General features: G+C 39.7%; 1 protein-coding gene across 5 annotated transcripts in view; it reads left to right on the top strand.

Moving 5' to 3' along the window:
• Nucleotides 1-14,039, top strand: part of LMO3 (LIM domain only 3) — a 60,336-nt gene extending 46,297 nt beyond the window's left edge. For all 5 annotated transcript variants that reach the window (XM_005481861.4, XM_005481860.4, XM_005481859.4 and 2 more), the window contains 2 exons: nucleotides 1,255-1,380; nucleotides 10,030-14,039. In XM_005481861.4, the coding sequence (XP_005481918.1) occupies nucleotides 1,255-1,380; nucleotides 10,030-10,135 (232 nt within the window). In that variant the 3' untranslated portion in view covers nucleotides 10,136-14,039. The remainder of the gene's footprint in view (nucleotides 1-1,254; nucleotides 1,381-10,029) is intronic.
• Nucleotides 14,040-15,333: the final 1,294 nt, after the last annotated feature.

Raw genomic sequence — 15,333 nt, 5'->3', positions numbered from 1 at the left:
GATTGTTGGCAACCCATGAAATTCAGTAAAATGGAGAGATGTGATTAAAAAACTGTGTTCATTTTTATGTTACCAAACTGAATTTTCTACAGAGCACCTTTGAATTCATTAGTTTAGAACTGCTTTTAATTTGGTGTTTCCCTTGAGAGCCATTATATTTTTCTGCTGTCAGCCTGATGTTGAGGAAAAAAAGAAAAGTGGCAGATGTGGCGTTTTCATCTGGTGTGCCTCATAGTTAAAAACAGCATTAACTGCTATGCACAAGCAGAGCATTACTTTTAATAATCCATCACAACTATTAAGCAGTTTAAATAAACTTAGTTTCAAAGATTGCTGCCACGTAGAGCTAACGTGTTTTTTCTTGTTCATTATAATCCTTCTGTGACACAAAAGGATGTGTACGTATGTTGGTTGGGATTTTTTTTTGGTGTGTTGCTTTTTTTTTTTGGTGTGTGTGTAATACACCCACTTGAAAAGTATTGAAAAACCTTCAGCAAAGGGAATTTAAAAAGAAAATTGTATAGATGTCTGGCAAAAACAGCATTTCATATTGTTCTTACAGTATTTTATACTTCTACTCCTGATGTGACTATATATAGTTTACAGCCTCATTTACTTTAATGTGCTACCTGAATAACATAATCATAGCAATAACTACGGTATAGGGTTGTAAGGTGCATGAACCACTAATGCTTTCTGACGATTTAAATGACTTGTTCATAAAATGTTCTTTTAATAATAGTGGTAAAGCTTTTAGCACTAGATGTCAAAAATGCGAAGAATGTTGGCTTTTACAAGTGTTATTTCTTTTCTAGCTAAAGTGTGTTTTAGTAATAAGCAGCACTAAAAGCCAAGGTTATGTGGCTCTCTCCTGCACGGCAGGATCTAAGAAGACTCTTTCCACTTATGCAAACAGCTTGACCTCTGCCTGCACAGTTATGTAACGTCCCTAATGTGTTTACTGTTTCTTTGTTTAGTTTAACAAGATGTTTCTTTTATCAAGAAAGGTCAGTATAACCTGCAGGAAAAAAAAAATATAACATCACAATAGGTGCGATATTAGTCTGTCATAAAGCTCTCTTCGGCAAGGCTGTGTCTTTGTGCTGCAAATCGGGCAGAGTTGAAGCACCAAAGGCCAGCCTTTCCAAAAGGAGGTGTGCTGGGAAGTCAGCCCAAGACCAGGCTGTTGGGGGAAATAATAACAAATTTAAAAAAGAAAGTGAATCAAGAATCTGTTTCTTTCTGTATCTCCAGGTTATTTGGCGTTACAGGAAACTGTGCTGCCTGCAGTAAGCTCATACCTGCTTTTGAGATGGTGATGAGAGCAAAGGACAATGTTTATCACCTGGACTGTTTTGCATGCCAGCTTTGTAATCAGAGGTAAGACAATTTTTTGGGTCTGCTCCATAAGCTGAGTGCTAGCACTGGTGTGGGCATACATCCACTTTCCAGCAATAGAACCCCAAGATGGAGAGTAAAACCTGGATGCTCTTCCTGGGACTGATACAGAACATCTTCCATGACCTTGGCCAGAAAACTTTTTGTGCCTCAAGTCCCACATCAATAAAAAAGAATAATGTTACTTACTCTCCTTCAAAAGGCTGTCTGTCAGGTTTAATTAATTAATATTTATAAAGGTCTTTGAGATCCTTTTCTGCAGAAGAGCATAACAGTACCATTTGTCATGATTGCATTAATTTCACTTTAATTCTTCATTTTTATCACATGTATTTCTTTTAAAGTACACATTGTTTCTTCCTGTTGCCAGAGCTGTAATCATTTAAATTTAAAAGATGTTGTTCCCACCATTTCCTCTGTAGCAGCATTGGCCCTCTTACAGTCCTATTTTTATTTCCATATCCAAACCGTAGGTTATAAAAATCCCAAGGATCCAAACCTGACACCCTGTTCTGAAGCATCACCCATATGGCACAGTTGGAGAGCGAATGTCAAAAATGGTAAAATTGTAACATCTGATTTTCTCAGAGGTGAATAGAGCCAAGTTTGTACCAGCCACACTGCGAGTGGAGCTGGAGAATTCACAGGGAGCTCCATTTCTGACTCCGCCAGAGATTAAAGCAGGGACCTCTATGAGGTCTAGGAAGTGAGAGAGCCAATTATGTCCACCCCTTAATGTCCCTATTATTTTCAGTTAGTTTTCAGTTATTACATGATCCTATTTAGCGTTTTATAGCGTTCATTTTATTTTCCTTTCTTCAGTTGGGAACAAACGCAAGATATACATTTTTAGGGAGGCAATGAAAAATTAGGAAGATAATAGTCTGACATGACAAAGCTAGACACAGCTCTAAATAAGCTCTCCTAACTCACCTTGTCCTACAGTGTATTATTTTTGAACACTGTAGTCATTTGAAAATCAAACATCCCTAAAGAACCATAAAATGTACAGCTGCTAATAAGTGTAGCACGCTACAATTACGCTCTTTAAAAAAAGCCAAATTGACCTTTTTCATCATGTTGCATGGGAAATTAAAATACCAGGCAAGTAATAACCACTGCTTAAACTATATAATAATGCAAAGTAATTATAGGTTCTAATGCTATTTAAAGTCCTATATCAATTTTGTCTTGCCACAGAACTGAGAAGCCAAGCAAGGCAGGCAGAGGCTCCCACAGTACCCATTTAAGAGACCCACGCACACAGAGTGTCCTGGGTTTTGTTTCCTAAACCCTTCACATCCTGTTTTTTTTCCAAACCACACTTCTGGTATCATTATTAAAGCCCCTAATATATTTCTGTTGTTCGCTTCATTTATTACATGCCATAATGGGGCTGCATATCTTTAGTGTTGGTTATGCACAATTAGCACTTAGTTATTGTCTTGTCACTTCAGCCCATACAAGACAAACTTCTTTAATGTAAGAAGTCAGCTAATCTTCATCAGTCAAGCAAAGCAGACAATGTTTGTTAGCCGGAGTGCAAAAGATTTTCATCATAGTTAGCACGCTTGGATCTGAGGAAGTGAACTTTCTTTTTATTCCCTCCACCCCCCACCACCCAAAAAAACCCCAAACAAAACAAAAAAAAAAAAACCCAAAAAAACCCCCCACAGCTGTTATGCATATTTTTAATATTCCTCTTTTTACCATTACAACTGCAAACTAATGCGCAATTTCACTTTGCAGCTAACACACATTGTGGTGTTCCCTGGGGCTGCTGATCCCCCTGGAAAAGTGCTGTTAGATGCTTCTGAAATGGAGCTTAACTGGGTTATTTAATAATTCTCAGCCTTTTTATTCCTGAGACTTCAATCTAATCTTTTATTTGATTTTTACTTTGCATGTATTTTGGGCAAAGGGTTGCTGAAATAGTCTTACAGGTGTCTTAGAGTGAGAACAAAAGAATGGATTTACCTGAAATACAGTGTGGTTCATCTAGTGAAAACAGGGAGTGGTTCCAGGTGCTTCAAAGAATTCCATAAATTCTCAAAAGTGACCCTAATCCTGATTTCATTGCAATAGCTCTCATGGAGCCTAATAAAGCAGAATGCTTGTAGGGTTCCTTTCTTCATCACAATTTGGGACTAGTGGCCCTCTGAAGAATTAATTTTGTTGTTTTTTACAAAAGATCCCATTTCATGGATGCTCCAGCATAGCTCTTCTATGGTTCCTATGGCAAAGCATTCTCTCAGCAATAGCTTCAAATCTTCTGTTTTTTGTTACTTGAATAACAATAAACCTCCACATTGTTAGACACCTGGCCCATCAGCAGCTTGGGGGACTTCAGATCTGCTATGAAACCTTTTTCTGTTCTCTTTTAAACAGAAAAAATCTTGTCACTCACCATTTCATTAATAGTTTCTATTTTCCTTTAGGATCATTTTCTCTTCCTCCCCTCAAGCTAATCAAAACCACACAGCAGATTCTGTGTAAGGATTTATAAGACCTCAGTTTAACTTTTTAAAGTTTCTGTCACCCCTTTGTACACAAAACAATGTTATTGAAAGGTTTTAGGTTTGCTTTTTTCTTTCACTCCAGCCACTAATTCCACCAATATGTTATTTATTTATTGAAGAAAACATTTTTCTTCACAAACAGATCAAATATATCCAAAAATCACCAGTAGGTGTGTCAAGGTTCACCACCTATTGCAGAACTTGTTTAGTCTTATTCCCCAATTTCACGTTTTCTTCCCCCATTAAATTTTAAAGCCTTTGGGTCCTTCTCTGCAGTAGTTTTCCAGAGTATGTAGTGCTCTCCCTTTGATTCCACATTTCATTTTCATTTTCTCCATTCAGGCTCTTTCCTAACAGAATTCATGCAATGTTCATGAGAATACAGAATTGTTTCTTCAGATTGCACTGCTTTGCCAACACTGAATTTTTTTTCTGATGTTCTGGGCCCTTGCTCCCTTCCATCTCCTGCTTTTCAAGCTAGGTAATATTTATATTAGCACACATCATGCTGCTCCTTGGGGCAGCCCATCCTTTGCTCCTGCTATTATTGCATGACCCTCGCTTTCCTACCCTTTAAAGGGCTGGTCCTGGCCCAGAGAGATGCCTACCCTTCTTTGCCTAGTGCTCTTTGTGATGATCCGGTGATTTTTCTGCTTTTATGGGCAACTCCACTGTTTGCTTTATTATTTCTGAGTGTCTACAGCTCACCATCCAGTGCAAGCCTCGCTGTGGATGGTAATTAGGCTGCCTTCACTTGAGGGGACTTTTGTTCAGGCCATGAACTCCAGCTCTGAACCAACTCACAACATTGCCAGTGCCTTTATTGGCCTCCTGAATGTGACTTTTTCAGAGTGAGGAGAAAAAGGCATTGTCTCACACCCTGTACTCAGGAATACAGACTGGACACAGCTCCTGAGCCACTAAGCCTGGTCCCCTGGTGTCAAACAGGCACTGTCTCCTATTTTCCCTTTCATAAAGCTATTCAGCTCCAGGATCTAATTGCTCCAGCCAGCCAGTTTCTGAGATATTTCCCCCACGTTTTTCTTGATACTGATGCTTAAAGCTGTAGCAATTTTGTGAATATTAAGCTCTGCTCCTAGCCTAAAGGTTTCAGCATCCTCTTATCTCTCGTGTCTCTGTCCAGCTTACTCCTAATTTGAAGTTTTTCCATCGCCTAAGTACCTGCAGAGCTTAGTGACAGTCAGCTTAATGGTGTGAGAGTGCTCCCCTTTCTTCTCTGTAAACATATTTAACTTCTCCTCAGAAGCCCTTCACCCCACGTTGGCAGTAACCTCAATACACCTCATTTCTGCTGGAAAATTTAAAGGTGGATGGGTGGGGGGAGGAAACCACTGGAAAAACAAACTTGTAAACAGACACTGCCTTTCACACTTTGTCAGGCTGAGTGTGTGTGACTAACAAAATGGAGTGGAAAATCTTGCAAGTGGGCTCAGCTGCGCCTTTTTTGACACTTTCGACACTTTTGACTGCAGAGATGATGCCAGCCTGCCTCCGGCTTTCCCACTTCCCGAGTTTGTGTGTCCTTCCTCTCACTCTGCCGCCGTCTTTAGCACCTTGTTCCCTGCTCCTGTGATTTTTTTCTCTCTGCCGTTTGAAGTCAGCTCAGAGTAGGGCTTAAAACCCCCATCTGCTATGGCTGAGAGGTGCTTAAATCGCCTGTTCTACCCTTCTCTCTGCAATTGCCTTTGTTTTAATAGAAACTGGGCTAAAAATGGTTACACGCTCATTGAAATTGCTGTCCTGATGTAGCTGTAAACACTTACCTCGAGTATAAAGTGTAAAATGCCCACACAATGCTGCCTTTGTTCTCTGTCAAGCAGGGGAGAGGGAATACAATGCCAGGGACATCCTTATTTCAAACACCAATATTAGATTTTTGCATGAGTGGTCATTTTATAAATTCTGAAGGCCTGAGTACTGTTTATCTTCATTGTATGTCCCAAAATTTAGAACACAAATTAACATATTGTCCGTACCCGCCTTTTTATAAAACACTGCATGAAAAGCACACCGAGTTGAGGTTTGCCATTTGAAGTTGAGCTGGGATTCTGTGTCTGTGTATTCTGGTGAAAATGCACAAACTCAGGCACAGCTCCCACTTTCCAGCCTTTGAAATGGACATTTTGACAGAACCCCAGGATTAATAAGCCACAGGTGTGGACTGATGATCTGTGGTGTAAAAGAGTGGCTTTGTTCTCTCAGTGATGCACATAGGTGAACGTTAACGTGAGTTCTACTGGAAGCTCAACATTTAAAAAGAGAGGAAAGGGAAAAAGAGAGCCCAAGTTACTCCCTGATTGCTAAAAGCACAGGGGAGGGGTGTGGGTGTGGTAAGTCTGAACTGTCTTAATCCTCAGTAAACCAAGTAAATGCTTCCAGATTTTCTTTCTTTCTATGGCCACAAAGATCTGGCATTAACAGAGGAGGCACACACGAAGCCATCTTCCTTCAGAGCAATATTTCTCTTGCTTTCTTAAGTAGTCTTCAGTACCTTGACACGTGTCCTGTGCACCAGAAAAGATGACAGACAGCAGTGAGATCTCCTTAAATATCTGTTCTGAACAACGAAAGAGCTACTTCTCAAAATAGAAGTTTTATTCTTCTTGTGATTAGTCTAGGCACACCTTCCCTTCCAAACAAGGTGATAACAGAGGTCATTTTGTAATATAAATGGCCTTCCTTTTGCCAGAGTAAAATATGACAGGGGCTCTAGGATGTAGGTTAATTATAATGGTCATTCTACTAATGTCACAGTCGTGTCAAAAGTACTATTATCAATTTATGGTGCTCAGTCCAATCTGGCATGTTAATGCAGCCTATTGTATATTCTTTCCTCTTCATCTTGCATGCCTATTAAAAAAATTGGGTGAGGGTTTTAGGGAAGGCTGAAGACTACCATCTGCCTGCTAGAAGAGTAATAATCTTGCCTAATTATATGCTCCTAGCACAGGGGCATCTTAACATGCTCCTCCACTCCATTTAATGTGTGTGCCCAAATTGTGCCCTGATTTACATCCTGTGCCAATTCCATAAAAAAGCCCCAACCTTAGTGGAAGGTTAGGCTTCAATTTACCCTCGCATTTTAAAGCTGAGCCAGGTTTAAATCTTGCAGTGTGCAAACCCCATCTGAAGTGGTTACACATCTTTCTTTCACTTCAGGAGAGGCTAAATCTGGTTTTGAGAGTCAAATAAGTTTGAATATGTGAATGGCCAGAATTCCTCATACTTCATGTGCTTACTTGCCCTGTCCCATTGCACCTGGGAGCCAGCATGCCAGAATTATAGGGTTTTCACCTGCTGCTTACCTCTTTGTCTCCTAATGAGTGCACAATTCACACATTTAACACCCAGGGGCCCGCACAAGCCAAATATGCTTGTCACCGAGTTTGTGCAATATCAAAACAGCTGCGGAATGTGAACCCTTAGCATCACCAGCAACAGGTTTCCCCCAAGGCACAGGGGACCATCCAGAGGATGCTTTCCCATGCAGATAGACGTCATCCCACAGGTTATCAGACAGACAGACACTGGCAGTCTGTCCCCAGGACAGCTGCACACTTGGAGCACAAGTGGAACTGTGTGTGTTTGATGCCACTCGTGCACAAAGCTGTCACACGCCAGCACACACACAGGTAAAGCACTTCTGGCTCCTCATATCAACATTGCTAAATAAAAGGCATTGACACTTTGTATTGGGAGAGCCATCCTGACACTCCCGGGTATCCCCTGCAGTTTGATTCAAGCTGTGTCGCTGCTCTGAGGGCTGGGAAACAAAAATCCTTCAGCCAGGGTTTGGATGCAAACGATGTTGCACAGAGCCACATGTGTTAAATATTGCCATGCAAGCGAACTGCACTTCAGCAGTGCATTTTTCATTTGCTAAATGCTTTAAAAAATTACTTTGCTGAGTTCTGTTTTACCCTGGAACAAAAGGAGTACACACAGCTGAACAGCATTGTCAGTTCAGTGTTTTCTGCTGAGTGCAGAGGTGGTTTCATCTCTCACTGATGCACTGGTGGATTTTCTTTGTTTTTTGTTGATTTTAAATGTGACTTCTTTGGGAAAAACAAATGTTACATGTTGGCACTGGTTGCAACTCTTTTACCTAATCTTGTAAGGTGCACAAAAGAATTTTTCTCAGCATTGCTGTCAATGGACAAAAATACAAAAGATGGAAGCTAGAAAAAAACACACAAATTATGTATGAATTCTATATTTCAAAATAGCTACTCAAAATCATGTTGTGTTGTTAGTAGCCTAGTATACCAGGATTGGGGTGGGAAGAATAATAGGGACCTCTACATTCTGTAAAAGAGTGTTGACCATAAATAACTTAAAGATTTCAGGATCCTCCCATAATCTCTATTTTCAATCATCATCAGCAGCAGGCAGTAATCCCACAGAAAAAAAAAAGAAAAGAGTCCACAAATAAACAAACCAATTTTCCTTTAAGAGCAGAGCTAATTCTTTTCAATCCACTTTTTTATTACACTATTTTCCTTCTATCTATTTAGCTAGCATAAGGATAAATTTCCAAAGCTACCCAGTTGGAAAATAAATGGGTTCACTGTTTGTCTAGCATTCCAATCTTCACAAATGTAAATCAGTCCAACTGCTACTCATTTAAACCTCCAACTTCACAAAACATTAAAGGACTGCTTTCCATACACAATTTAATCTGTAACAATCACCAAGATTTCTGCTCGAACATCATTAGAAATTGACTATCTGATAAAGACAGACCACTATCAGGGGTCAACCTGTGTCATTTATGGAGTTTTACTGGGTCAACTCCAGCAGGCACCACTATTTGAAGGTTAAATTGTTACAATTAAATACATATCCAGCTATTCCCAGAGCTGCTCTGCTGTTAAATCTACCGTAAACAACACAAGCATTTATATCTGACCCTAATTGTGTCCAAGATGTCACCATTTGGAAATGATATAAAAAAGGGACATTATAATCCTTTGCACATTAAACAATACCTCGTGTACTGAGATCCATAATTAGCTGGTTTCATTTATTCACATCAGTGTTAGGGGGTTCATTTAGGTTACTTTCTTTCATTTTAATTGGAATAAGGCAAGCAGTGCCTCCCAATATATTTCATAGCTGCAGAGTTCACTACAAACAAAGCCATGTAACCCTGCCAAGGCAGTCACTAGGGAAACTTTTTCTCTGCACTGGCCCCATTCACTTCTCCCTAAGCATCTTCCAGAAGAGTGGCTTTGTCAAGGGGAAGACGGACTGCAGGGTGTGTCAGGGAAGAGCCCTCTTAAATTCAAGCATATATTTTTTAGCTGGGAAATCCTACTTTACTCAAAGTTTGAAGTCAGCCAAGCAGGAGCATTAACATTATGTGATTGTCCTGCTCATCAGAGAGAGGCAAATGCAATCTCTCAGTGGTGTTTTGCAGCACTCAGATGGTTCTGATGCACGTAATACCATAGCAAGGTAGGTGCACTGATACCATGAGAGAGTAGTTAGCTGAGTAACTAGATTTATAATCAACTCCTACAGGAAAAAAATAAGGAAAAAGAATTTTTGTTTTCTGCATGCCTATGTGTCTCTGGTTTACATATACTCTACAGCAAGTCGTGTGTGTGCTAAAGCAGTTGTCAGAATCACCAACTAAAATGAAATCTAGTATTATTATAACAAGAAATTCTTACTAGTGCACAAGACAAACACAAGATATCTCAGACAAGCTTTCCACTGCATGCTTTGCTGTATTTTGTCTTCCTTCTGGTTTGCAGGACATTTACTTTTCACTCAGCTCGGCAGCCTGGGACATTTATTGTGTTTTTAGCTGTGTGCCAGTGACCTGATCCAGGACTCCCACAGCCCACACTGGGCTTTGAATGAGGTCTTTGGCTGGGCAAGCAAAAGTGCCTGAATGCACCAGATTTTGTTGAAAGCATACAATTAATTGTGGCACCATGGCAATTCCTCTGCTGGCCTTTCCCACATGCACATCTGGGCGCTGTCCAGCCAACACTTGCCTCTACAACCCTCAACCTGTAAGACCATATCCCACCATTCTCCCTCAAACTCTCTTTTTCTCTTCTCTTTATTATTTCAATTTCAGATTTTGTGTTGGAGACAAGTTTTTCCTGAAGAACAACATGATTCTGTGCCAGACAGACTATGAGGAGGGTTTAATGAAAGAAGGTTATGCACCCCAGGTCCGCTGATCGGATGCCACATCATTAAGAATAAAAAGCACTACTTTCTTTTATCTTTTTTGCTCAACATGTATATAAGAAATGACACAGGAACCTACTGAATAGCATAGATTTAGGGAGACAGAATGGTTGCGTGAAATAAAAGGCGGACTGCATCTGTATGTAGTGAAAATTGCTCCAGTTCAGAGTTGAATGTTAATTAAAAAAGGTACTGTATATACAGCTGGATTCTTTCTGCTTGCTCTTGGGATTTTCAGTTTGTTTGGGGTTTTTTTTTTTGTTTCTTTTTGTGTCATTTGGCATGAGATGTTTATTTTGGACTATTGTACATAATGTATTGTAATATTTGAAGCACAAATGTAATACAGTTTTATTGTGTTACCATTTGTGTTCCTGTTTGCTTCTTTGTATTGTTGCATTTAGTACAATCAGTGTCTAAACTTACTGTATATTTATGCTTTCTGTATCTACCAGCTATTTTAAATGAGCTGTATCTTTCTAGTAAAAAGCATTAAAGAGCAAATCCCAACCATTATGCTACACTTAGAGCTTAAGAATACTGTTTACATTAAAACTATTTAGAAAACTAATAACTAGCAGCACCTGCTGCTAATGATGCTATGGTTAAGGGTCTATCAGCACTTCTCTTATAAGCCTCTATTTTTCAGGGGTTAAGCATCTGCTGTTTAATTGCATGGATTTTCCTCAAAGAGCACTTTTATTTTACTACAAAATTTTGAAAAGTAAATCTGACTGGTTTGAGCTATATTATAAAAGGTGCAAAAGTTAATGATTTTGGGTGCTGCTTTTGTGCCCCTTAGGCATTCCAAATGCCTGGATTTGATTTTTAATTTAGCTGGAAAAAATTAAGCCCTAATGCAAACCGGTGCCTCTGGGTATCTTATTTTATATATATATATACATATATATATAAATATATATATGTTATTTTTCTGAAATCGTTAATTTGGGGGGGGGAGGGAGGAAAGGGAGAAGATTTTTCTTGATATGCATTTTAAAGAAGTCTTAAAATTTGAGGGGTCTCTTTCTCCCTCATCTCCCTCTCTCTCTTTCCCTTTTTCTTTTATTTTTAATTTGTTAATTTTTTTTTTAATCAGGGCTTAACCCTAATATGTTTTCTGGGGCTGCGTCCTCAACAAAACCTGGAAATAAAAGAAAAAAGTGAAAGTAGAAGGCACTGTTAAACAGCCCCCTCTGAGGGTCTATTTACATTAAGGAAACGACCCTGAGCTGACACTGGGAGAGTGACTGGTTGCTAATTACCCACCTCGGCGAATGCTGAAGGCAATTTAAATGCTGATGTGGATGGGACAAAACTTTGCAATAGCGAGTGAGAGCTACCACACTCGACTGCACAGGTACCTTGCTGCCCATGCCAACATCCTAGGGTTTGTCCCATCAATACTGGCAATTAAAATCCTTTTGACAGAGGTGGGATCGCTGCTGACAGCTCCTGTTGGCAATCAGTTCTTTTTCTGGGAGAGGTGGACCTCTGTTTTTAAAGCCATGAAGCTATTGCATCAGCAGGACGTCCCTAAGTGCTCACGCCCCTGACAGAGCTTACAGGTGTTTGGCAAAGGAAAGCAGGATGAATGTTTAAAAAGTTGTTCAATGCATATTTATGTCTTGTCTGTTTGCCACTGTAATCTAGCTCACTGGGAAAACAACCTGTATTAAAAACAAACAAACAAACAAACAAACAAAACAGTATTAAGAAGGGAAAAAAAGAAAAAGCCAACAAGAAATCAACTATATACACTGTGTTGTTATGAAGCTAAGCTCTTGTTTTTATTTTGAGTATGAACCCATGGCTCTGCTGAAGTTGACTGCTGTCCTTCCCTGCTCTTCCTGTCCTGTTGCAGTTTCAGCATGTTTTTGCTGGGGATGGTCAAAGAAACCTTGTAATGCAGTGGGGACATTCCTTAAGTGTCTGGTAAGAGCACACTGCACAGTGGCTTGACTTAGAAATAGATATTTAGTTTTAATGACTGTTGTTACAGTGTGGGTTTTTTTCCTGGCTGTGAACCCTTTTGAAAATAAGCATGGCTCACAAAACTTGACTCTGACTCATACAGGACCAGAAAGAAATGCAACAGCTCCTCAGGCTGTTCTTGTTAATTAGAAGAAATAGCTCCACATAGTTTTTCAAATTAAATTCAGCCCTCTTTTGTGGACTATCTTCCTTCCTAACCTTGAGCCCAAGTGTCTCTTGCACTCCCTTCCCCAGTCCCTTAATGTCTTTGGGATAACGAAGCAGCTGGTGTCAGAGGCACCATTAGGCTCTCACAGACCCACTTCAGAGCAATAAACAAGCTGTCCTCTCCATGAAGGTCAGGATGGACAGAAAGGGAAGCATCATATTCTCTTGTTTTGAAAATTACAATTTTCTCCTCCAGCCCCTCTGGGGTCTTTCCATTAGAAATGGGGAAGATCTCTCTTCTGCTTTCGAGCAGTAAGCTGCAGAGCAGATAGAAATCCCTGCTTCAGAAATAAGCAAGAAAGATCCTTGACTCTGACTCCCTGTGAGCTTGGGTAAGTCACTCCACTTCTCTGTGCCTCAGTTGTCCCTGTCTGTCCCATGGGGGCTAATGGATACAGTGCTTTTGTAAAGCATTTTTGGCTCTGCAGAAAACCAAGAGCCATGTGAATATTACAGTGTTGGCATGTTGGGACACCCTGGGAGGAGCAGAGCATTCCCAGGAGGCAACCACAAATCTGAGGCAGGAGAGCACCAACACCAGCTGGGGCTGAGGAAGGCTTAGCTTGGCTGGGGATGATGGCAACTAAACATTAACAGTGCTGTAAATGCTCAAGGAATCTCTCATTCCCACAAAGTGCCACTGCTCAGCTCTTTATGGAGCAAATGAAGAGAGGGAAATGGGAAAAGAGTGGCTCATTACTGCATGCTCCATTGCTCATGTGTGCATTTTGTGACCTAGGCTCAAAGTGTGGAAGAGGAAGGTGGTCCTGGTAGGGAGAAAAAAAAAATAGTCTCACCATTCTGTCAATAATTCATGCAAACGTGAAGAAATATGGATATGTTAGCAGTGCACAATGGTATGGCATTGCTTTGAGCACTTTATGCTCACCTATCTTATTCACATACATATCTAAAATTTGTATGTAAAGGATACAGAATAAATTTAGATTTGATGTAGGTCAAAGATCAATTACACATTTTCCTGTATTTCCAACTTCTTTCTTGCCTGGCTGTTAAAATAATGGCTGAGAGTTGAAATATTTAATGGAAACATTTAAAACTCCAATAAAGTATATCATCAAAAGTCAATAGTGGAGAGAGATTATCTGCCAGGTCACTTTAGTGATCATTTTGACAGAGGTCTAGACCATTCCTTTGGGTTGCTTTTTGTTATCTGCCTTGGTTCCCCTTCTCCATCACTGTGTGTGTCAGCAAGCTGTGTGCATCCAGCAAACCACCTGACAGTGACCCTGACTCAGTGTATTTGCCAGGCAGGAATGCTTCCACTTGTGCCTCCCATCTTCATCTGCAGACATCGTGAAGTTTAGCCAGATAAAACTAATAATAGCATCAATATTTTTATTTTTTTTAATCTAATGTGGACGGCTGGTTTCGAGCCATGTGGAAAAGTAAAAATTATCAAACCTTGATTTCCAACTGTAAAAAGCTCCTCTGACAACTGTAACCTGCTGTGTCTGTTATCTGCCACAACTGGTGATGGATCAAGACAGCCTGGATTTGGCAGAAACTGTGACCAAGGCTAAAAGTTGATCTATTTCATGATTGTGGTTTTCTATCTTCTGGGTTGTTTGGTGTTTTGTTTTTTTAAGCACACTTTCATGTTTTCCTATCCTCCCAAAATGTTCAAAATTTTTCCTCACATAATGTAAATAAAGGAAAATCATCCAGCAATCCCTCAAATGTTCCTAATTGCCTGCACAGAAAACGACTTGGGGAAGATAAATTGAAAAGTGGTCAGTGAGAAGGGAGACTGGGAAAAAGAAACAAACAGGGACTGTGGCAAGGTTTCGACTGTATAGATTTTAAAGTACTTTAAAGGCTTTTTTCAGCGTAATATGCAGCAGCTTCTTATAATTTTCTCAGCAGTAGGTAGTTTACAGTCATCTGTACCTAGAACAAATCTTGTCAAAAATGAAGGTCTGTAGTGATTGCTGGGTATAATTTTATACATTTAGCTGATTTTTCTGAAAGCTTCCACTGTGCTGCTGTTGTCAGACTAAATTATCAATTTAGCCATTTGTTGTTCAATGAATAAAAAACTCCTATGGCATTGGAGATGTTGTGGTTTCAATAAAGAAAAAGCTTTAACAAGTCAAACTATACAAAGCAAAGTGTGTACTGTATATAAGAACAGTGTTTTTATTCCTTTAAATACCACTTTAGATCAAAAAAAGCCAATTACATATTCACTTAACACATTCCTCCTACTTCAGGCCAATGATGCAGTCCAAACCTGTTTACTGCTCAGTACCTTGCAAAAGGAAACCAAAACACAATATGTGCAAGGTAATAGGCCATTAGCACAAACATGCTCCCAGTAAAAATCCTTTGTGTAGGCACCTTTCTAAAAGCTGCCAATTGTGGCTGATAGAAGTATTATAAAGGAAGTGATTTTAATACTATTTAAGGCATTAAAAGCTGAAGAGTATCTGTTTAAAGCATTAAAGTAAGAGCTGCATGTATCTAATACCTTTTAAAATGCCCTTCTGCTGATTTATATTCATCCTGAACCTGCTAATAATGAGTATACATAAGCAAATACCATCTTCCACCTATTCAGCATGTCATTGATATGAAAGCCCCAGAAAATATCTCACGTAATCAGTGTGTTCAGAGAGTTATCTAGCACAAATTACTCATTAACTCAATAGCACATAATAAAAAAGAACATCAATTAATTAATGAGTCACCCTCAGATCACTTTGATTACAACACAGCTCTGTTGAAACAGCGGTTATAAATGGAGCTGCCTCTCTTTATTCATTGTTTGCAATTGGCCCATTATTTTGCAGAGACCAGTGTCATATTTAACACATGCCTGCAGGTAATTGTGTGATTAGTTTCATAAATGAAGATGCAGAGGGAGAACACGGAGTGTCTTGCTCGGCAGCAGAGTCGGAAGGTGCGGGAATACAGAGATCTGCAGCATCCATGGGGGCAGCCCTTTCTCTCCCTTCCCCTCAAA

This window comes from Zonotrichia albicollis, chromosome 4, assembly GCF_047830755.1.
Source record: "Zonotrichia albicollis isolate bZonAlb1 chromosome 4, bZonAlb1.hap1, whole genome shotgun sequence".
In the NCBI taxonomy this organism is placed as follows: domain Eukaryota; kingdom Metazoa; phylum Chordata; class Aves; order Passeriformes; family Passerellidae; genus Zonotrichia; species Zonotrichia albicollis.
This window is presented reverse-complemented; position numbering and strand designations above follow the sequence as displayed.